General features: G+C 38.2%; 1 protein-coding gene across 6 annotated transcripts in view; it reads right to left on the minus strand.

Annotated features, from left to right (window-relative positions):
- The window catches only part of ZFR (zinc finger RNA binding protein), a 72,568-nt gene that overhangs the window by 35,647 nt on the left and 13,644 nt on the right, over positions 1-23,277 (minus strand). For all 6 annotated transcript variants that reach the window (XR_004967839.1, XR_004967840.1, XM_036311073.1 and 3 more), the window contains exons 3-9: positions 17,232-17,514; positions 15,196-15,340; positions 12,846-13,064; positions 8,891-9,138; positions 4,717-4,908; positions 3,940-4,231; positions 1,610-1,803 (exon numbers count right to left, since the gene is read on the minus strand). Coding sequence is in view for 4 of the 6 variants with exons in the window: in XM_036311073.1 (XP_036166966.1) it covers positions 1,610-1,803; positions 3,940-4,231; positions 4,717-4,908; positions 8,891-9,138; positions 12,846-13,064; positions 15,196-15,340; positions 17,232-17,514 (1,573 nt within the window). In the remaining 2 variants the exon portion in view is untranslated. The remainder of the gene's footprint in view (positions 1-1,609; positions 1,804-3,939; positions 4,232-4,716; positions 4,909-8,890; positions 9,139-12,845; positions 13,065-15,195; positions 15,341-17,231; positions 17,515-23,277) is intronic.

Consider the following 23,277-nt stretch of genomic DNA (forward strand, 5'->3'; position numbering starts at 1 on the left):
AATCCAAGAGTTATAATGGAAATGTTACAGTTGAAGATTTCATTCATATGGCCTCCCAGATTCTCTGATAAAAAAAAAAATTGTGAAAAATTAAGAGGAAAAAAGATAGGCAATGGCTAAAATTTTTTAAAAGGATGATCTATAAAAACAAACTGTTAGAATTTTCTAACTGTAGTGTTAGCATACAAGATGTTAGCATGTATTTGCTTTTGTAATTAACTGCAATTTTAATACTTTTATCTGTATGTAAACATTTAAAAACAATTAGATACCTTAAATTCTCTAATAAATAGTTACTGAATATCAGATACTGTTATTGAAAATGAAGATAAAGATGATTAAAGATAAAGCTCAATGTAACTTCGTGGAAAATCAATGTCAATTTTTTCTAACTGTACAACCAGTTAGGAAGACAAGTAGACTAGAATCTTATTAAGAAGTTTATGATGAATACTACGTTCAAATTGTCAGGGCAATTTAAAGACTAGCTTTGAATGCATCTATCTGAAGTTTGGAATTACTTTATTATCACTGGAAATTATGGGGTTCTGGAGGCATACATTTTTTCAAATCTTACTCTTTTAAAATAAATTGTATGTGAACTACTGATAAACTTCATAACCCAGTTTTCTACCTTGTAAACAAAGAACTCAACATAACTTGAGAGAAAAAGAATAAAGGAAAAATATTTACCAAAAATCTACAATATGCTAGGCACTTTATTTCATTCAATCTTCATAACTTTGTTAGGGAATAGCCAAATTTTATAGATGTAGACACTGAATTTCAGAGACTTACATATGTTCTACAATAAAGAGTAAAGACTAGTGCTACATCACTCCATGTTAGTCTTTCTACTAACGGCAAATATTGATATCAAGACTCTCTGATGTTCCCTCATTCCTCTATTTACTGAGCTTACTTTTCGATAAAACAGGAATAATTTTCTAATCAGCTTGAAAAACCAAATAAACAGGATCTTTTAAATTAACAACCCTGCCCAGCCAGTGTGGCTCAGTGGACTGAACATCGACCCATGCACCAAGAGATCACTGGATCATTTCCTTGTCAGGGCACATGCACAGGTTTTGGGCTCTAACCCCAGTAGGGGATTTGCAGGAGGCAACTGATCAATGATTCTCTCTCATCTTTGATGTTTCTCTCTCTCTCTCCCTTCCTCTCTCTGAAATGAATAAAAACGTATTAAAATAAATAAATAAAAAATAAATCAACAACCTTAATTTTACACATGAAACTAAGTGATTGTTAGAAAAAAAGTATTGGCTTTATCAAAATATTTGGTGTTCGCAATTTTTAAAATTTTTATGGTCAGGGCAGTTGAAAGATAGAAGAATATCTACCAAATAAATGGAGAGTTACTTTACTGTTTTAGCAGGGAAAGAGATAACAAAAATATTGTAATGTTACTTAGACAAGCTTAAAGGACATGCTTTTTAAAACCCTTAAGAAGATCCCTTTGATATTCCTTCACAAGTAACTTAAACCTAATGGACTATAATTTAATTTTACATGAAAAACATGCCTACAACAAAGCGACACCCTCTTCCCCTTTCCTCATCTCACAGCAATGGTGTTCTTGAGTCAATACCTCCTCCACGTAGTCATGGCCCACTGGCTGCACATCACTCTGCAGAGCAGCCAGAGAGGCAGGCGTGACTGGTTCTGACACTGTGTCTGGCTTCACTTCTGGGATCTGTACAGAAGGAACAGGAGTGCCTTTAACAGATTCTGTTCCTTTTAAGTCTTCTGTTTTATTTCCTGTTGATTGCAGCTTATTACCACCTAGAAACGCATAAGAGAATTACAGTAATTTTAACTTTCTTTTTTGTGTAAATGTATAACCTGATACAACAAAAACTTCAGACAAAATTATCTTTTCTACCAAAAGTCAAACCCCTGCTTGACACACAATAGATCAGAAATTTGAAGAACCACATAAACCACTTGGCTTCTTTACCCTATTGAAATACACATCTGGATTTTCCCCTTCTTCACCACCCACACTCAACACTCCTCTCTGTCCCCACTATGGTTCTCGTAACATCAAGTACCTAAAAGTAAACGGCAAGTGCCTGAAAAGCCTTATTCACGCTGGTATCCCCAGTTCTTTGCCAATGGAACTGGGCACTGTCCTACATTCTGGTAATATAAGAATAAAACAATGTAGCTGCTTCTGAGGTGCCAACAATTAAGGGAAGAAACAACTAATTATAATACAATGTGATAAGGGCTGTGCTAAGTATGAACAGAGTACTGTAGAATGCAAAGCAAAGAAACCACTACCCTTTAACCTGATCCAGTTAGAAAAGGCTTCACCAAGTGTGTGACACTTGAGCTGGGCTTTGAAAGAAGAGTACCGAGTATGAACTGGACAGGCAGAAAGAAGAGAATAATGTCTAAACAAAAAGAACAGGATGTACAAAAAAGCACAACAACATCAAGTTAAAAAGACTGCAGTAAATTTAAGGCAGCTTCAGTAATTCACTATGAATTACTACCTAAGCAGAGATGATGACTGATGATGAGGCAGGAGCCCGAATGGGAAAGGCCTTGATGACATAATTAAGGAACATAGAGGGTTTTTGCCCATACCAAGAAGAATGACAATGAAAGCTTCTAATCAGGAGTCTAATATAATTTAAAATGTATTTTCACAAAATGACTTCGACATGTGTTGGAGAGACTGGATGCAATAAAGACAAAGCTCTGAGGAGCAGACTTTTTTTTAAAAAGGAGAGGTATCTGTTATATGTTTTTATTGATTTTTAGAGAGAGAAGGAAGAGGGCGAGAGATAGAAACATCAATGAGAGAGAAACATCATCAATGGGCTGCCTCCTACATGCCCCCCCCCGGGGAACAAGCCTGCAACTTGGACAAGTGCTCTGACCAGGAATCTAACCCGTGACCTCTTAGTTCCTGGGTCAACACTCAACCGCTGAGCCACACTGGCCAGCTGAGGAGCAGACTTTGAAGGCCTAAAAAAACAAGGCAGTGGCTATGAAGATGACATTTTCTTGGGGGGGTAGAAATATTGTGATAGAAACAAAAGGACAGGTAAACAATTAGAGGAGGCAATAAATAGGAAAAAATGTCAGTTTTCCAAGCAATTTTATGAGATCATTTCGTGGTACTCTTATAATAAGACAATGGGTAAGGAGACACTGGTAGGCATCAATAAAGCTGTTCAGATCATGACCAGGGCTACCTAAAATATGGCTCTAGATTCAGATGGGGGTTTTGACTTTGCCCAAAAGATTTTAAAGTTACTGTACACATTGGAATGGATGAGACCACTCATGAATACTGGATGAGAAGAGTAAGATGAGAACAGAATCAGAATCTTAGAACACCACCATTCAGTGAACATGAAGGCAGGAGAACCAATAAAGATACCTGAGAAAGGGGTGGGTAGACAGACAATAACTAGAGAGACAGAGACATATCTTAAGGTTTACGGTATAGCAGTCAACTATGTCAAAAGTTAGAGAGGTCTACAGGATGAAACTGAAAACTGGCCACTGAATTTTGCAATTAGGTTTTTGGTGATTCTTGAGAGCAGGCTCAGAAAAGGGTAGAGTGGAAACACTAACTGACTGGAGACTGGATAAGAAGTAGAGAAGTAGAGAAAGAATTAATTCAGCAGCTTGAAAGGATAACCGGAATGGGAAAAGATCTTTTTAAAATTTAAGACCATGAAAGATAAAGGTATACCTGCATGGCTGAAGGGAAGAGAGAAGAAACCATTAGAGGACTGACTAAAAATTCAAGAAAAAAATAGAGATATGTGATTCAACAAGGTCCCAGAGAAGAAGGGAGGAGGTGGGTACAAGACCATAAGCAGAAGGGTTAGTCCTGGACTGAAGAGAAATGTTACTTTGATGGAGTTGGGAAGAACATAAAGAATCTTCAGTACTTGCCAACAAAGTTTATTTTGGGTGTAGATGTCTTCTTGGCAGCCATACTTGTAGGCACTGCTGACACTTTAGTGTTGGATGTGCTATTAAGAGACGAGTTTCCTGTAGCTGTAAGACCTTTCACTGAAGAAGTTGCAATTGATGAAGTATTCACAGTACAATTGCTTGCTGCAATGCTTGAAGGAGAGGCAGTCGGTTTTGTAACAGACACAGCTGTTGAAGAAGTAGCTTGGCTAACAACATTTGGTTCTGTTGAAGGAATGGGTTTACCAAGTTTTGTGTGTAATTTAACCACCTACAAAAAAATAAATAAAAGCACATTTATTTGTTGGAAACTCAGAATATAGATTTTCAAGTTCATCTAAAAGAAATTATAAAATTAAAATACAAATGATATCTTTTGCTATATATTTTCATACACAAACTCATTATTTTCCAAATAACCTCTATGAAGCAGATAAGGAAACATATTCCACCTATTATCAGTGAGAAAACTAAGGCAGAGAGAGATGAAATGACTTGGCCACATGCATACCAACCTACACTTAAGCATGACAAAAGGAGGAAAATAAACATACAATTTTCCAATTGATAGAATAAATGATCTAGTTCAGTTTAAAGACAGGCCTCTAGTCTTCTTTTATGTGTGTGAGCACATAAACAAGGCTTATCCCACAGAGTTTTGGAGCCACTTTTGCTTACACCGCTCCCCCCAGCTCCCTACTGAAAAGGTAAAAAACAACAGAGGAAGACAGAAGGCGGTGTGGGAAAAACACCTACTTTCTGATGCTTAGCACCACGAATGTGGGCAGCATATGCATCTGCTCCTGTACAAGACACATCGCAGAGCTCGCAGCGCAGCTGATTCTGAGTCCCACGAGCAGAGTTGCTGCTGCTGCTGGTATTTTGTGAGGCTTTCAATGCAGCTTCTTTTTTTTTATGTTTCTGTCCTTCTAAATGTTCTTTGTAAGTCTGTTTCAAACAAAAAGGATACATTTTGTTTTATTAATTTTCTAGATACAAAGTCATTTAAATTATTCAATTCTCAAATCTCTAAGACTTATTTAAAAAATGAGCACCAAACAATTTTAAAAGCAATTTAAGAAAAGCATGTGGGACTCCCTACACACGTGATACATCTGAGGTTCTCTGTACCTTGTTCATCAAGAATACATTTGTCTAACACTTTGATTCACAAAGGACTTTCACACAGAGCCATAATACCAATAGGTCACTGCTTTCAGTTTCAAGAATTTGTATCTTGCCCTAACTGGTTTGGCTCAGTGGAAAGAGCGCCGGCCTGCGGACTGAAAGGTCCCAGGTTCAATTCCGGTCAAGGGCATGGACCTTGGTTGTGGGCACATCCCCAGTAGGGGGTGTGCAGGAGGCAGCTGATCGATGTTTCTCTCATCGATGTTTCTAACTCTCTATCCCTCTCCCTTCCTCTCTGTAAAAATCAATCAAATATATTAAAAAAAAAAAAAAGAATTTGTATCTTGCTCTGGCTGGGTAGATCAGTTGGTTAGAGCATCATCTCCAGGAACCAAGGTTTCGGGTTGGATCCCAGTGAGAGCACATGCAGGAATCACCCAATGAGTGCATGGATGGGTGGGACAACAAATCCATCTCTCTCTCAAAAATCAATCAATAAATAAAAAGTTAAGCCGAAACCGGTTTGGCTCAGTGGATAGAGCGTCGGCCTGCGGACTGAAAGGTCCCGGGTTCGATTCCGGTCAAGGGCATGTACCTGGGTTGCGAGCATATCCCCAGTGGGAGATGTGCAGGAGGCAGCTGATCGATGTTTCTCTCTCATCGATGTTTCTAACTCTCTATCTCTCTCCCTTCCTCTCTGTAAAAAATCAATAAAATATATTAAAAATAAAATAAAAAGTTAAAGAACAAACAAAAAAAGGATATGTCATTTATTGGTTATGTATAATGTTGAATAAAGAATACTAGACAGTGATCATTATAGTAAAATTATACATTAAAAACTGTCTTGAATGCAGACAATTAAGAATGCAGATTTATTAAAATGAGAGGAAGTAAATATGGATTGCTGGTTAGTTTGTTTGTTCTTGAGTGGGGCCTAATAGTTAGTTACTCTTACATATTTTATTTTTAGAATTGTTTTTAAGAGAGACCAAAATTACCATAAAATTATATACTTATCATAGAATTTCCAAGCTGGATGGAACTTTAGAGATTACCCAAAATAATGACTTTCTAATTTTCAAACAAGAGAATCCTTTCTATAAATAATAGTATGCGCAAGTAAGGAAAATTGCTGTTTTTGAAATGAAAGAGATCTAAGACTCAGCCATTTGATTCTTCTCTAGTCTGTGGCAGCCTGAAGGGTTCTGTGAAGCAAGTAAAGCCTCAATTATTTAAGACAAGTTCCTATTATAGAAGTAAAGACATAAAAGCCCAAAGAAGTTAAGGGCTCTGACTTGCCCAAGGCCACAGTAAGTGACAGAGCCAGGACTGAAACCATGGACCCTTAACCCTGAACTAATGACTCTCCCTCCTTATGTTCACACCTACACTCTTATAATCTCAATATTTTTCTTTAAGGCTCATTTCATTAACCCCTTAAGACACTGCATCTGACTTGCAGAAGTACCCTTGGCCTGTTCTTGTGTAACCATTCAGATACTCCAAATCAATGGTCAGCCATATATATACTCATTCTAAATATTGTTAACACACCACCCTAGAGTCATGTTCTATCTTTTCATATGGGTGCCAAAGATTCAGTAAATCTCTTAGGTTTACATTTGTCACTCATAGCATCATCCTCTCTACAACACCATCATAGAGTAGGATACACTCCTCAAACACTAAGACCAACATCCTTGCTCCCTTTCATGTTTAATCCTGGTCACTGTAAATATTCTTTACCTATCCCTTCTCCTCCAACCATGCAATCACAATGAGACCATTTCCTATCACACTCAAAATAGAGAGAAAAAGGTTTTATGTAACTAGCCATACATTAAAATATTCCCTAATTTGATGTCAGTAATTCAAGGAATGCTGGTAACTTAAAAAGTAACGTATACTGCCGAATCCGGTTTGGCTCAGTGGATAGAGCGTCGGCCTGTGGACTGAAGGGTCCCAGGTTCGATTCCGGTCAAGGGCATGTACCTGGGTTGCGGGCACATCCCCAGAAGGGGATGTGCAAGAGGCAGCTGATCGATGTTTCTCTCTCATCGATGTTTCTGACTATCTCTCTCCCTTCCTCTCTGTAAAAACTCAATAAAATATATTAAAAAAAAAAAGTAACGTATACAGATGGGGCAGCAGTGAGAGACAGAAGAAATAATTAGAGTCAAAATCTGATCTCAATCAAATAATATACTTATTACCTGCCAAATGGCTTTTCCAATTTTTAAATAAAAACTAGACACTCTGCCCTGGCTAGTTTGGCTCAGTGGATAGAGTGTCGGCCTGTGGGCTGAAGGGTCCCAGATTCGATTCCATTCCATTCAAGGGCACATGCCTGGGTTGTGGGCTCGATCCTGGGGGGGGGCGGGGGGAGGCATGCAGGAGGCAGCTAGTCAATGATTCTCTCTCATTCTCTCTCTCTCTCTCTCTCTCTCTCTCTCTCTCTCTCTCTCTCTCCCTTCCTCTCTGAAAAAAACATAACAAAAAACTAGACACTCTTAAGGAAAGTATCCTATCTAATAAAAGGATAATATGCAAATTAACCATCACTCCATCACAAAGATGGTGGTGCCCAGTCCTCTCAGCCCCACCAGAGTCCCCCAGTCCCAGGGGGGGCAGCTGCTGAGAGCGGGCAGCGTGAGTGGCCTGGTGGAATGCTTGCTTTGTCGCCACAGCGACAAGGAAAGCATTCCGCGCCCAGCCGCGGATGGGCCTCTGGGCTGCAGAGAGTCTCTGGGCAGCAGGCACGGAGCGGCCAGGCCCTGCAGAGAGCTACTGGCACATGGATTTGTGCGCAGGGCTGCTAGTTAACAAATAAAGTTGGGAAGGGAGTTGTACTAATTAGACTCATGCCTAAATCACATATTTTAAGGTGTAGCAACCAGAATAAAAGACCAAAAAATGGGGGGAGGAGGGAATAAAGGTTCTGCATGCTACATTAGTCAGTATTTTTGAAAAATTCACTTCCCTACACCTTTCTTGTTTCCTGAATTCCTACCCTCATGGAGAAGATTATATAGAAATAAGTAATAATATCTTATAAAGCAAATATAAAAGTCAGTCTTATTAGAAGTATCCCAAGAATTATAGATTAAAAGAATTTTTTTTTAATTCCAGAAACACAATTTTTCCTGCTAGTTATAGGCTCCAAAAACTAATACATTTGACAAAGTACTTTCATCTTTAATGTAAGTGTATAAACAATTATCTTTATGATCATCCTTTTTCAGCTATAAAATTCTATATATATACTCATATACAGACCTTGAAGAAGAGATAGGAAAGTCAAAAATTTTGTATAAAGTCTTTTAAAAGCAAGTTATAAATGCTAAAAAAGAAATAAAAATTCAATCTTTCCCCAAAAACCCAATTAAGTCAAATATAAAACTTTTAAGCTAAATTTAAGGTTTACTTAAAGAGCAAGGTATTCTTCTTGAATAAAAAAAGCTCAATTTGCCCATTTTACATTTACATTCATAATCATTTTTACAGGTTTAAAAAAAATTATCTTTATTGTTGAAAGTATTACATACATCCTACTTTTTCCCCCATTAACCCCCTCCACCTGGTACCCACCCACCCTACGGTTTTTTCTTAATAGAATTCTTATGTCTTAATACAAATACCTTTTCAAAAATGGCCATTTAATGAACTATGTGTATTAGCTAAACTCTAACAGAGAAGAAACTGGAAACCTTCTTTGTAAACACAAGTTATAATATCAACCATATTTAACTGTTAAAAAATAACCACTGAAGACTTGTGGTAAAACATACAACATAAGTACCTGTGGTCCAGCACAGCTGATCTTACAAACATCGCAATAGTGAATCTGGGGTGGTTTGGGAGGCTGTTTTGGTTTCAGTTGCTTATTTTGGAATGGTGCTTTTTTAGTAAAGGTGGTCCCTGTCCAGGCAGCTGTGGCAGCAGCAGCAGCAGCTGCTGCCGCTGCCTGCTTTTGTTGCTGCTGCTGCTGTTGGTAGTAGGAGGATGCAGCTGAATACACTGCTGCTTCATAACCTGAATAAGATGTACCTTACAAACAAAATAAAACAAAGATTTTGTTACATAATTATACAAGGCCAAGCTGAATGTTACAAATTTAAATCCCATAAATTCTGTTAATAAAGGTAGGTTTACACATGCATATTTACAAATAATGTATCCTTCTTGAAAAACAAACCTAGAAAACATTTATCCTCCTTTTATATATAAGTCAATCAACAAGTTTTACTCAACACCTACCGGGTGTTGTGGAGTAAAAAGAATGTGTAAGGTATAAGATTTGGTCCTTGTCTTAAAGAAGCTTGTAGTTCAGTTGGAGGAATGTGACAGAGTATTTGGGAACCTCTGTGGCTACAGAACTGGTTACTCTTTCACTTAAGAGTGAAAGGTAGATGAAAGGTAACAGGCCCACAGATTACTTGGTTAATTACAAAAGGAAAGGGGTATTTTTACAAAGGAGAGATTTGGCAGTCACTACTGTGGAGAGCGGCTACAGTGTTTGGACAGGGTCAAGCCTTGGACTAATGAGAGGGCACAGTCCTCCCATGGCCACGTGCAAGTCCCAGGTTGGAAGGCAGAGCCCTCCCAGCACAATGATAGCCAACAGCTATTGTTGTAAGCTTGAATCTACGGTCCAAACCTGTTACCACGTTTCTGAGTATAATGTGGGCTTGATAGAGTTCAGGTGCATGTAAATGAGTAGGATCGAAACCCACAAGAATGCTGTAAACATCTTGACCATGCCCTTACTTTGCCTTGTGGAATCTGCTATAAAATGAAGACACAGCTTATAGTCTGTGGCACTGTTGCTAGCTCTCCATCAGAGAAGACAGCATCCCACCCAGACCCAGCTCATTCTCTTGTCTGTCTTTTCTCCATCACTCACTGCCCCCTCTCAAGGTCACTGAACCTGGCTGAGCTAGCATGGCACATAAGGTGCCCAATGTGGGGCTGAGTATGCCATGGCCGTGCCGGCTCGCCACACACCCTTTAACAGTGATTTATACTTGGTATCATCAATAAAACATAAATTGACATTATTTACTATGTGCTCCTGATATGATGAAATGGGAAGTTTGTTTTGTTTTATTGGCTAAAAAGCTGCCAGAAACTAAGCATAAAGAAATTAGATAAATCCAGATTCTACAACTGGCCTAACTCTTTAAGACATCGGTTGCCAACCTTTTGGACCTCACGGACCATCAGTGGTCTGCTGACCACCGGTTGGCAACCGGTGCTTTAAGAAATGTCAAGGTCATGAGAGAGAAGATAAAAATAGGGGATTATTCTATATTAAAATAAAACACTCTCTAACAACACATGACAACCAAACACAATGCATGATCCTTGATTGGACCCTGAATTTAAAACAAAGCACAAGCACACAGAAAGCCCAGCCATAAGATACATTTGTGAGAAACTAGAGAAATTTATTAGATAATCCATGTTCAGATCCTTTTTCTGACACGTGCAATGTGACTATTTAAAAGAAAGCCCTTATTCTTAGGAAATACATGCTGAAAAATTCTGGGCAAAACACCATGTCTTCTTCCATCTCCAACTTTTATACCAGTATATTTCTGAACCATTTGAAAATATGTATTTTAGAGGAGAGATAAAGTAAATATGACAAAATATTAATAAATCAGTGAATCTAGGTAAATGGTATACAAACATCTGAACAATTATTTCAACTTTTCTGCAGAAAGAAACTTTTCTAAAATAAAAAGCTAGTGAATAACATTAACCAAAGGAATGATAGATATATCTTCATATTTAGTGACATGAAAAGACATTCACAATAAGAAAGTAGTTTACACAATAGTATGTATAAGACAAATTCTTTTTTATAAAGAAATCATGAGGTTTAGGTATGTATATTCCCATGTAAAAAAAGTATATGCAGTAAAATGTTAATGACAGTTAGTGTCTAGGAGTAGGTGTCCAGTGATTTAATTTTTTCTCCTTTTTATCTATAGTTTCTAGTTTTAAAATAATGATGTATTATTAATCCTATATAATAAAGATGTAATATGCTGTGAAGCGTAACGACCAGCCGCATAATGACAGGATCAGCAGGAGGGTGGGGCAGCAAGCTACAAGCGGGCAGCGGAGAGCTACAAGCGGGCAGCGGAGAGCTACAAGCAGGCAGCGGAGAGCTACAGGAGGGGGCAGGGCAGCAAGTATAGGGGAGTGGCGGGGAGAGTTACAGGAGGGTGGGGCAGTGGGCAGCAAGCTACTGACGCACGGATTAGTACACAGGGCTACTAGTGTAATATAAAGAAAAGGATACCGTCATACTCCGTATTCTGAAGAAAATGTGAACCTTTAAAAAGCAACTCTCCACTCCTATTTCATTGGAATAACTCCAGTACAGTTCTAACTGGTTAATCAGATACAGAGGCAGGAAAGCTCTATCTGGGAAGTCCTAAATGACAGATCTGGGAGTAATCACATCTCCTCACTCCAGCTCACTTCCACAGGACTGTCATAGTGAACTTAAACTCTGCTCCCATTGCTCCTTTCATAAGATCTCCTCTTTGCACCCTTTCTACCCACATGATAAAGACAGACTCCACAGTCCTAGCCAGTGTGCTCAGCGGTAGAGTGTTGGCCTATGTACCAAAGGCTCACGGCTTCAATTTCAGTCAAGGGCACGTACCTCGGCTGCAGGTTTGTTCCTGGGCCCCGGTGGAGGCGTGTGCAGGAGGCAACCAATCGATTTATCTCTCTCATGACGATGTATTTTCTCTCTCTCTCCCCCTCCCTCCCTCTCTTTCACTCTCTGAAAAGCAATGGAAAAACTATCCTCGGGTGAGGATTAACAACAACAAAAAGACACTATAGCAGAGCCTACAAGGCTTTTTCACACTGATATTTCCAGCCTCTTCTCCTGGTATTATCCCATAGATCCTGTGTTCCAGGCACACTGAACTCTCATTCCGCAATACTCTACGCCTGCCTAATTCACCACTGTATCCCTACCAACATAGCATTTGGCATAGAGTAAGAGACCAAAAAAATCTCTTAAGAAATTAAATAGTTAATTCAGTAGCTAGGATTCTAACACAAAGTATCAAGAGGTAAGAAATGAAATTACCAATGTCACCTTAAATCCTCTACAGAACAAAATAGGGTATTAAGGAATAAATAAAATGCAAAACAATAAACCATACAGTAGTACCAGAAGATTGTCTACAAAAAAGTAATGTGTGACTTTAATTACTGAAATACTGGTTACCTCAGTCAGAAATTAGCAAGAGCACTGGACATAGTACGGTTTCAGTAATTATAGTTCTCTAAGAAAAATATATGATTATTTAAAGAAAATGAAACTACTCTGTCCTTCTGAGGTGTGTTATATAACCATTATCTTATGAATGTTTACAAGTGTTAACCAGTATTGTCAAGATTACTTCTTCCTGATAATAAATATGAAATGCTAGCTCCTTGGGGGCTGAAATAAAGAATATAACTTGTCGGCAATATTTCTTTAACTTTTCAAACTCATTTGGAAAAGTCAGAAAGAGAATAGAATACTACTAGTAGAATACTGTTATTTTTTCTAATTGCAATGCTAGGTCCAGGACTCATGACTAGCTTTCAAATGTCCAAAGAGCATTAATGTTCTGCTAAAATCTTGCTGGCTTAAAAACAAACAAACACGCAAGCAAACCATACAACTTAGAAAGTCTTTCTAGTTTCTTGATTTATTTAAACACTTTTTATCAGCTTACCAGAATAAGTGACTGCCGTGGTACTGTAAGTAGCACTCTGGGTGTAGGATGGCACCACAGTAGCTGCAGCTGCTACTGGCTGTACGGTGGAAGATACCGGATAAATGGAGAAAGTAGTGGTAGCTGGACTCGGTGTCGCTGGTTTTATGGCTGTCACTTGTCGAGTTTGCTGGGCTTGTGTATACTGAGTTGCACCTTGACTATAACCTGCTTTGGGGGCTAAATTAAAAAAGAGACATCAGAAAATTAGAAGGGTAAACCACTTATAATACCTTACTGTGGTGGTCTGGAGCCAAACCCACAATATCTCCAAGGTATGCCTGCAGTTACTATACCAACATCTTGGAAAACTAGAGAAAGTAGGTTAAATGTTAACTGTAAATTAGATGCCAGTAATTTCTTCTTGGCAAAAGGGGTGAAATTCTTATTAACAATTGAACAAAATATAACATCTATATAAATTACTATCCCATCCCAGATGCTTTCCATATATTTCCAAAATAATATTTTGTAAAAATTTACAACTAACTGAAATAGCAGTACTACTTAAAACAGGTACTAATAAAGTTTTTGAAAAACGTGTGTGTATTTAGGCTAGCCTACTTGAAAGTTATGCTTAATACTGGGAATAGAAGAGAGAGGGCTTCAAAGTACATATTTCAATTCACAGTAAAAATTTCAATGTTTAATCATATGGGACTTGTTTATATATCAGCCATCACACTTTATTGACTTTTCCGTAATTCCAACTCACAAGGTGCTAACCATTCTTCCAATGCAATAGCTTGAGTGCAGCTACTCTTAAATGGCTACCATTAATGTCTCTGCTAAACTTTCTGCTGCCTTTGACCATATTCAAAACAAATCTTATGAGCTTTAGTACCAATCAATAATTTAATAATTAGTCACTAATTAATGATCACCAAAGCATACAAATGTCATTTCTAAGAAAGGCCCAAATATCACCAGGGCAAACTCATTTTATGCTCAATTACCAAAAGGTAGCTTAAGTAAATAGCACCTAAGAGCATAAAACTTTTTTTCTAGAGAGAGGAAGGAGGAAAAAGAGAGAGACAGAGAGAGCGAGCGAGAGAGAGCAAGAGAAAGAGCACGCGAGCATCGACTGGCTGCCTCCCACATGCACCCCGACTAGAGATGGAACCTGTAACCTGGGTATGTGCCCTGATCAGGAATCAAATCCACCATCTTTGGTGTCAGGATGACGCGCCAATCAATTGAGCCATACCGTCCAGGGCAAGAGTTTAGAAAACTAAAACTGTGTAGTTAATGTCAGCACTTACACTAAATCAAGGTCTTTTGACTCTCAGACAACTCAATACTTTTAAGCACAATCTAATTTTGATAATTAACCAGAAAATTCACAATAGACTGCTGTACCTGCATATCATAGATGAGACTATAAGAAAATTCAGGGTCATTTTAATTCAAAATCTTTTTAAACCATTTTTAAAAACACATAACATCTTAGAATTAGAAGTACCCTAGAGAGATACAGGTCCACTATCTCATTTACAAATAAGAGAACATATAGTGGTAAGCCAATTCTACTCTTTCCTATCCAAGGCTCCACCCACACTCTCATGCTCCTTCAAAAATAATGAAAGTAAAGGAGCTGCCTACTTTCCAAAGCCCAGAGAGCTTTGTTTTAAAAGTTGTCAAATCTCGCCCAGGCCAGGTGGCTCGGTTGGTTGAAGCATTGTCCTGTACACCTAAATGGTGACGGGACTGATCCCTAGTCGGGCACATGCGGGAAGCAGCTGATCAATGTTTCTCTCTCTAAAAAAAAATCAATAAAAACTTATTTTTGGGAAAGAATTTTTTTAAAAAGAAAATTGTGAAATCTCTATGAAAAAATCCATCTTTTAAAGACTCCTACTATATAGGGTTCTTTGCAAACGAAACACCGCCTGCATTTGAGCCCACTGTAATATCTGTGGCTGGTTACAGAATCAACTGCCATTACAGATCAGGGAAAGAGGATTTAAAGATATGGGCCCACAAAGAGTCTCTACTGGTTACAAAGGCAGTCAGCAGCATGTCCTGGGCATTTCTGGCAAAGACAAGAAGGTGGCCAGAAGATACCACCGCAACCTCTTTTGTAAAGCTTATTTCAGCAGGAAGTGAACTGTAAGCTGAAGACCAGGAGAGAAGGGCATGATTATGAAGTGCTTCCATGGCCTTCTCTTTGGGACTCAAAGGCATTCTAGCAGAGGAAGAGAAAGACATGGCTAGAATATAACACAATGAGTTTAGATTAACTTCATTAAAAAGACACTAAGTAATATATTTCAATAGTGTAAATGAAACTGTGAAAGTTAATAAAACCCACCTGTCTGATAGTAGGTTTCAGCAACAGAAGGCTGAGGCTGGGCAGCGGCAGCTACAGCAGCAGCAGTTGCTGTTGGTTGTTGGTAGTACTGCTTACTATCGTAAGCTACAGCAGGAGCTGTGGATCTTACATAGGAGTATGAGTCCTAAGGAAAAAGAATGAAAGAAAACCTTGCTATGAGGAAGAGGCAGTAAATGCTCCTCCTCTTTACTATACAAAAGTATAATAAAGGAAATTAAAAAACCAAATATATACTTAGACCTAGACATGAGTCAAATTCAATTACAAAGGGGATACATTTTGGACTTCACTAAATAAGGTCAAAACCATTTCAAGCATCATGTTTAACTTTTAAAATTAGAAAAATTAGCAATGCTTATTTTTTAAAAATCAGTTTTATTAAAAAAACTCATGGCAGCTTTTCCTTAAAAATGGATCCCCTAGTAAAGAACGCCTGTGTGAACTAAATTTTGCGTTTGCTCCAACTTTTTCATTCTCCTTTATTTACTACTGACATTAACATAGTAATGAATAGGAGCTTCCAGATGGAGGAGAGGGGAACAGAGGTGCCAGGGAGAAGGAACATCCTACATAATAAAAGGGTAATATGAAAACTGACCCTAAGGGCAAAACGACCACTGGACCAGTCACTATGAGGCGCACTGACCACCTCTTGGCCCCTTTCCCCAGCCAGCAGGCTCTGATTGCCTGATGGCCACCCGTGGCGGGGGCAGGGCCAGCGAGCGGGTGGGAACAGCTGACCTCTCGGGTCCCGGGTTCCTTCCCCCAGCCGTCTGGCACCGATCACCCGATGGCGAACAGGGAAGGGGAGGGGTGGGCGAAGCCAGCTGCAGGTAGCTGGGAAAGATGGCCCTGATCACAGGCCAGGCCTAGGGACAGTACCCGTGCACAAATTTCGTGGGCCAGGCCTCTAGTTATATATAAATCTCCAAGGCAATGAAGATCAAGGTGAACTAGGTGAATTCCTGTGCTGCATAAAGTGAGGGATGAGAAGGCATGCAGATAGAAAGGCTGAAGAAATAGGCAGGGTGCAAAAAAAGATGGGCTTCATACACCCTATTAAAAAAAATGGAATTTATTATATTCTGTCTCTGGACATAATGAAGACAATCGCAAAAGTCAAAAGGAATTCCATGTTAGTAACTTGCCATATATTATAGCAAATACTAATATTGTTAATTCATATGTCAATTTCTTAATTCAAATTCCTATAATTAGAAAGAATATAGAAAAACCAGGCCAAGTCCAGAAGGATCAAAGTTTAAAAAACAGATCCTAAAAGCAAACAAACCAAAAAATGGGTTAATTTGCACAGTAAAGGAAACCATCAACAAAATGAAAAGACAACCCACTAATGAGAAAACATATTCGCAATGATACATAGCTTGGGCTTGTAGTTCTCAAAATAGGAGGCACAGCTGTGTTCCAAGTGGACAAATAATGCCACAATACAAACAAGGGGCATTTTCCCTATTATCTTAATTTTTCTTAAAAACTTGGGGTAAAATTAAAATATTTAATCAATGTAAATTTTTCAAAATTAAAGCAAGCAGATATAGTGGAATAGACTAGGGGAGATTATTAATATAAAATGCACAGCCCAGCCAGTATGACTCAATGGATAAGCATCGATGTATGAACCAGGAGGCCACTGTTCAATTCCTGGTCATGGCACATGCCCAGGCTGTAAGCTAGATCCCCAGTAGGAGGCGTGTAGGAGGCAACCAATCAATGATTCTCTCTCTTCATTGATGTTTCTATCTCTCCCTCTCCCTTCCTCTCTGAAATCAATAAAAATATATTTTTTAAAAAAAGAAAAAAAAACTTACAGTAAGGAAACGTAATGCTTAGAATATGCCCCTAAATTACCTAGGAATACACATTTACTTTTTTCTATCATTACAGGTACATTCTGAAAGATCCAAGTTTGAGAAGAACTGGCTTGGACAGGATACCATACACTGAGGACACTGAAGCCTGTATGTTAAGGCTATTGAAACTAATAGTTTTCTTACCTGGTAGTTTTGTGTAGTAGCTGGAGGCGGTGGGGGTGGTGCTTCTTGTTGTCTCTGGGTATAACCATAATCCGTTGCTGTGTGTGCAGTGGGGTAGCCTCCATAAGCAGCAGCGGTTGCAGCAGCTGCAACAGCTACAGGAGCAGGCCTGGCAACCGCAACTGTAGCAGCTGCTGGTGCATAGGCAGCAGTAACTGTGTGAGCAGCTACTGGAGCCTGATGGACAGTGTAGCTAGCAACTGTAGTTGGATGAGAGTAGGCTACACCCGAAGCTGGCTGCTGGCTATATTGTAGAGAAGAAGAATAAACATAATACAATTTATTAAAAATCTAGGAGTTTAATCAACTTAAATAAAAAGTGCATTTTCAAGGAATTTACTCATGGACTACAAAAAAAACCAGTATTTTATTTGAACTTAACCTCCCAATCAATACCATATTTGTTGTTACATACTTTTCATTCCTTAATCTCAATACATTAGATAATCACACATATGATTCAGATCACAGATCAGATCACAAAGCAGGGATGACAAACTGGGATAAAAAGCAGTATTAGGAAGAAATGAAGTTGATCAAACTTGAAATTTAAAAAAATATTTGTTGTACCTAAAGTTCTTTATTATGCTCTACGGTTTTTTTAAAAAACTCTACAAAGAGATGTTAAGAAAAATATTGTATTCTAACTCCAATTATAGAAAACATATAGAAAAACTATAACCCAATTGACCTAGGAAATACTTCTCCTGCTCAGGCTAGGGCAGTGGTTCTCAACTGGGGGAGATTTTGCCGCCAACCCCTCTTGCCCTCCACCCCAGGGACAGTTGGCCATGTCTGAACATATTTTTGATGGTCAAACTGCAGAGAAATTGGTGGTGGGTGATGAGTGCTACTGACATCTAGTGGGTAGAGGCCAGTGATGCTGTTACACATCCTACAATGCACAGGATAGCTACTCACAACAAAGAATTATGCAAAGAGTGTCAATAGTGCTGAGGTTGAGAAATACTGCTCTAGGATACACAATCTATAATATAGAATCTGTTATTTTATATAAATTTTCCAGATTACAGGCATAATTTCATTATGCACATTTTTCTCTTTAAAATGTAGCAGATGTTGCAAAAGAAGATCTAAGACAGATGTTTTGCAATCATAACCAGTTAAACCTCAAAGAGGCAAAAATTTTCCAAAATCGTAAATCAAAAAATTTACAGCCAAAATTCTTAAAATAATTTTTGCTTTAACCTTTACATTGAGAGCCTATGTCACATAAACGAAGGCCCAAAGATGTTGGCATAATAAGTTTATTTGTTGTTCTATGATCTCTGAATAATACACTCACAATTACGTGCTAAAGCTTTATTACCAAGACAGAAATGCCTTCTAAAAAAATGACAGCTCCAACAGTTATTTAGCTGACAGTGTTTAGCTAACCATAGTTATAATGAGTCAAGAATAAAACAGAATTCTTCACTGGTGTTCACAATATCATAGAAACATGGCATAGAATTAAATTTTGAGACCATCATATTTTAACTGGTATTATGGAAATCGCTGATAATTAGGAATTATTCAAAGGGAATCACTATGAAGCTTACAAGTTCATATAAAAAGTGGAGGACCTGGGGACATTCAGTCTAGAAAAGGTGATATGATTAGCTGCCTTCTAATATACGAGACTTACTCTATGCTGCTCCAGAGAACAGAACTAGAACCAATGGATGGAAGAGTGGCAGAATTCAGCCCAATATGAAAAAGAAAAAAAAAAAAAAAAAAAAAAAAATTAGAAAAGAGTTCAAAGGAACTCCTATAATTTCTATTTGGATGAGGTTTTCCATATTTTGATGTTAAAATTAGCTAACATTTTCTACATGTATGCCAATTATAAGACAGGCAAAGTAAGTTTCCATTGTAATAATGGGAAACTGGTTTGGGATTGACATTTTCTATGGATAATTCCACATCCTTAAGAAAAAATGCCAGCAACAGCTTCTTCAAAACTCCTAGAACTATGAAAAAGAATTATATTAAAATATAAATATACCAGTTCTGTGAAGCTTGTGTTTAACATTTACTAATAAGATTTTACACATCCAGACTACACTGCATACATAAAAGGGGTTTTGATTATGTAAAAATTCAGATAATCTTGGATTCCTATACTATTTTTATTCATCCTACTACTCTTTATCAAACTATTCACATTTCTTTCTCCCCTATGTTTGTCCTATTGGATAAAAAACAGGGTGGGGATAGAATAGAAATGTCAAGTCAACTAGGCAGGCAATTTGACTTACACTGTCTCATATAATTAAGAGTCCATGTGACTCAGGATGAGATGACCATATGCTCTGGTTTATGCCCCTATCCCAGCATAATTATTAGTAGTATTCTCTTTCACTCTCCTATGTGTCTCAGTGTCAACAATAGATTTTACAGTCAGCCTTCCAAGAAACCATATAAAAAGATGCCAGTGCATTTAGCAATTACCACATACATCTATCTCCAAGGCTGCTTAACCTAACTCTGCTCTGTATAGCCAGGTCCCTACCCATCATCTGGACTGACCATATCCTCCACCAAAAGCATCATGAATGATAATAATCCAGTCCCAGTTCTCAGGGGAGTCAAGGCGAGGGCAGCTGACTGCTTGCTGTTCAGAATAAAGATCCTCTGGGCTGTCGTCTTAGACCCATCTGGGAATTTCTCTTTCTGTTTCAAATATCCTTAGAAAATCTGTCCTTTATATGACGTGGACGACCACACTGGACTGTACCAATTCAATTAAGTATCAAGTGATAAGTCTAAATAAACAAGTTAATTTTTAAAATCCAGGTCAAATCAAATTCAAATTCATTTTAGTAAAATTTGTCTAAGTGGAAATAGTTCAAATCAAGGTGTTGTTTTTTTTTTGCCTAGCTTTTGATAGAATAAAAGGTGTTAAATTATATCCCTACATAAAATGTAAGACTTACAATCTTTAAATTATTTCTTAAATATAGCAGAATATAAAGTAAATAACCCAAATCTTGTGCCATAAAAATACATTAGTGGCCCTGGCCAACGCGGCTCATTGGTAATAATATTGGTCTGTACACTGAAGGATCTCGGGTTTGATTCCCAGTAAAGGCTCGTATTTAGGTTGCCGGTTTAATGCCTGGTCGGGCACATGCAGGAGGCAATCAATCGATGTGTCTCTCTGACATTGATGTTTTTCTCTCTCTACCCACCCTCCCCCCTCCTTTCCATTCTATGAAAATCAATGGGGGAAAATACATTTGTGAAATACGAGAAGACTTTCATTTACTAACCATCCAGTACAGCGGAAGCTTCTATTTAGATAATTATATCCTTTGTGAATAAATTAAATCTAATCAGCCTCCGTCAGTTTTTAGCCAGAACAAATAAAATAATAAATGATGAAACAAACATAAAAAAGTGGGTAAAAATGGTGAAGAAGACTTGGGGTTTGGGTGGTGGGTCCCTACGTGTGCTCAGCACACATCAGAGCAGTGCTAGTTCCCTTCTGGCCCATTTCCCCGGGACGCTGCAGGGTGTTCATCCACAACAACTGCAAGGTGTTCAGGTTTTGTAAACCCAAATGTCATAGCAACTTTAAAAGGAAGTGCAGTCTGCCCAAGGTCAGGTGGACTAAAGCATCCCACAAAGCAGCCCTCAGAGAGCTAAAGTGGATAATTCATTTGAATTTGAAAAACAACGTAGAAACAAACCTGTCAAATACCAGAGAGCGCTGTGGAATAAACGACGGATGCAATGAAGAGCTGAAGAGATTAAACAGCAACATCAAGCTAAATTTATAATGAACAAGTTAAAAAAAATAAAGAGCTACAGAAAGCTCAGGACATCAAAGAATTCAAGCAAAACATTCATCTCATCCGGGTCCCTTTTGCATGCAAAGGAAAGCACCTAGGAGACAAAACGATAGAGAAACTACAAGAGGATGTGGACATGGAAGTTGTTTCTGATCATCTTACTGTGTAACTATTTCTAAGAGCACACTGGAAAATCTCCTTTAGAGGCTTAGATGCTCTAAGTTATTGATTTATTTTTTACATAAGGTGACTCAAAATAAAAGGTGATTAAAAATACATCCACATTACTATCTACAGATCATATGGATGTTACATTGCATCTCAATGGTAAATCTTCACTGATATACTTACGTAAATAATGAATATTCTGTAAATACAAAGTGAACTGTGGACATAAAATGATTATGCCACTTATATAATGGCATCAGATACATTTATGTAATAACTAATGACAAACATTCATGGCTAGTGATATATAAAATAAAATTTTCTTTGCAGTTAAAAAAATGTTAAGAAATAACTGAAGAATCAGACATAAAATGAAGGGTGTTTCTCTTGGAAAGAGAAAGAGGAAAAGAATTTAGGGAATTATTAATATTAGGGAATTATTAAATCCACCTGCTTCCCAAAAAGTGAAGCCAGCCAGAGGGCTTACCAAAATAGATAGCCAACCAATCTGCCCTCGCTGATCTGGCTCAGTGGATAGAGCGTTGGCCTGCAGACTAAAGGGTCCCGGGTTCGATTGTGATCAAGGGCACGTGCCTGGGTTGTGGGCTCGATCCCCAGTAGGGGGCGTGCAGGAGACAGCCGATCAATGATTCCCTCTCATCACCGATGTTTCTATCTCTCTCTCCCTCTCCCTTCCTCTCTGAAATTAATAAAAAATGTTATAAAAAAAAAGATTCAAAATAGATAGCCAACCAAAATTACCACATAGTTAAAGAAAGCCTACTATAAACTGCAAAAACAAACAAACAAACAAAATCCCTCAAGAATGACCCTGTGTGGCTCAGTGGATAAAGCGTCGGCCTGCAGACTAAAGGGTCTCAGGTTCAGTTCTGGTCAAGGGAATGTGCCCGGGTTGAGGGCTCGATCCCCAGTAGGGGGCGTGCAGGAGGCAGCTGATCAATGGTTCTCTCATCATTGATGTTTCTATCTCTCTCTCCCTTTCCCTTCCTCTCTGAAATAAATAAAAACACATTAAAAAAAAAAAAAAAAAAGAATGACCCTGTGGAAATAGGCTATTTCAAGGCAACAATTTTCAAAAATCCTAATGTGTATCCTTAAAACAAGACCTTTATACTACTTAGAAGATAAAGTCGAGGGATACAGACAAGATAAAGATATGAAAACTATAAAAGGAGAGAAATCTAAGAGGTCCAATATTCAACTAGAAGGAATTCTAGAGAATAAAGAAAAAAGAAAATGAAAGAAATAAAATTTCCCTCAAAGGGAGGCACAAATTTTCAAATTCAAAGGGCCTACACAGTGCAAAGCAGAATGAAAGAACCACACCAAGAGACACACAGCATTTCACATCTCACAACAACAAAAAAGATCCTTCAGGTCTCCAGAGAGAAGAAAAACAGGTCACCTACACACACCTAAATGTAAATCAGTCTCTCACGGAGGCTAGTAGCTAGAAGACAATAGGATGTCTTGAAAATTCAAGGGAAAATTATTATTAATGCACAATTCTGTACCCAGATAAATTAAGGAAGAATACATATTTTTCTTGGCATTCAAGGACTGAAAGAGTTTACCACCTCTATATTACATGATAATGTATTTTTAGGGCACTACACGATAGTGTATTTTTTAAAACCAATCAAGAAAAAGATTGTAAAATCCTGCAAACATGGATCCAAACCCAGGAGGGAGATGAAAGCCCAGGTTAGAAGCTGTGTAGCAGCCCAGAGAGGCAATGAGCTTAGAGTAGAATCAAAGGAAGGACAGAAGCCTCCAGGAGCAAGACGTTTAGGAAAGAGGACTGGACAGTAGGCAGTAGACTGGGAGACTGGAAATATCTTAAAATATAATCAAGGCACCAACAAGATTGGGGGTTGGGGGGAGTAAGAAAACACTTCAGGAAATATAAAACTACTCGATCCCAGTAAAAGACATCACATTTTGAGCAATTAGTAGGGTGTAAAAAGGAAGAAATTCATTTTAATTTGAGCCTAGGAAGAGGCTTCTATTAAGTGGTACAG

Source organism: Myotis myotis, unplaced genomic scaffold (genome assembly GCF_014108235.1).
Source record: "Myotis myotis isolate mMyoMyo1 unplaced genomic scaffold, mMyoMyo1.p scaffold_m19_p_5, whole genome shotgun sequence".
NCBI classification, from domain to species: domain Eukaryota; kingdom Metazoa; phylum Chordata; class Mammalia; order Chiroptera; family Vespertilionidae; genus Myotis; species Myotis myotis.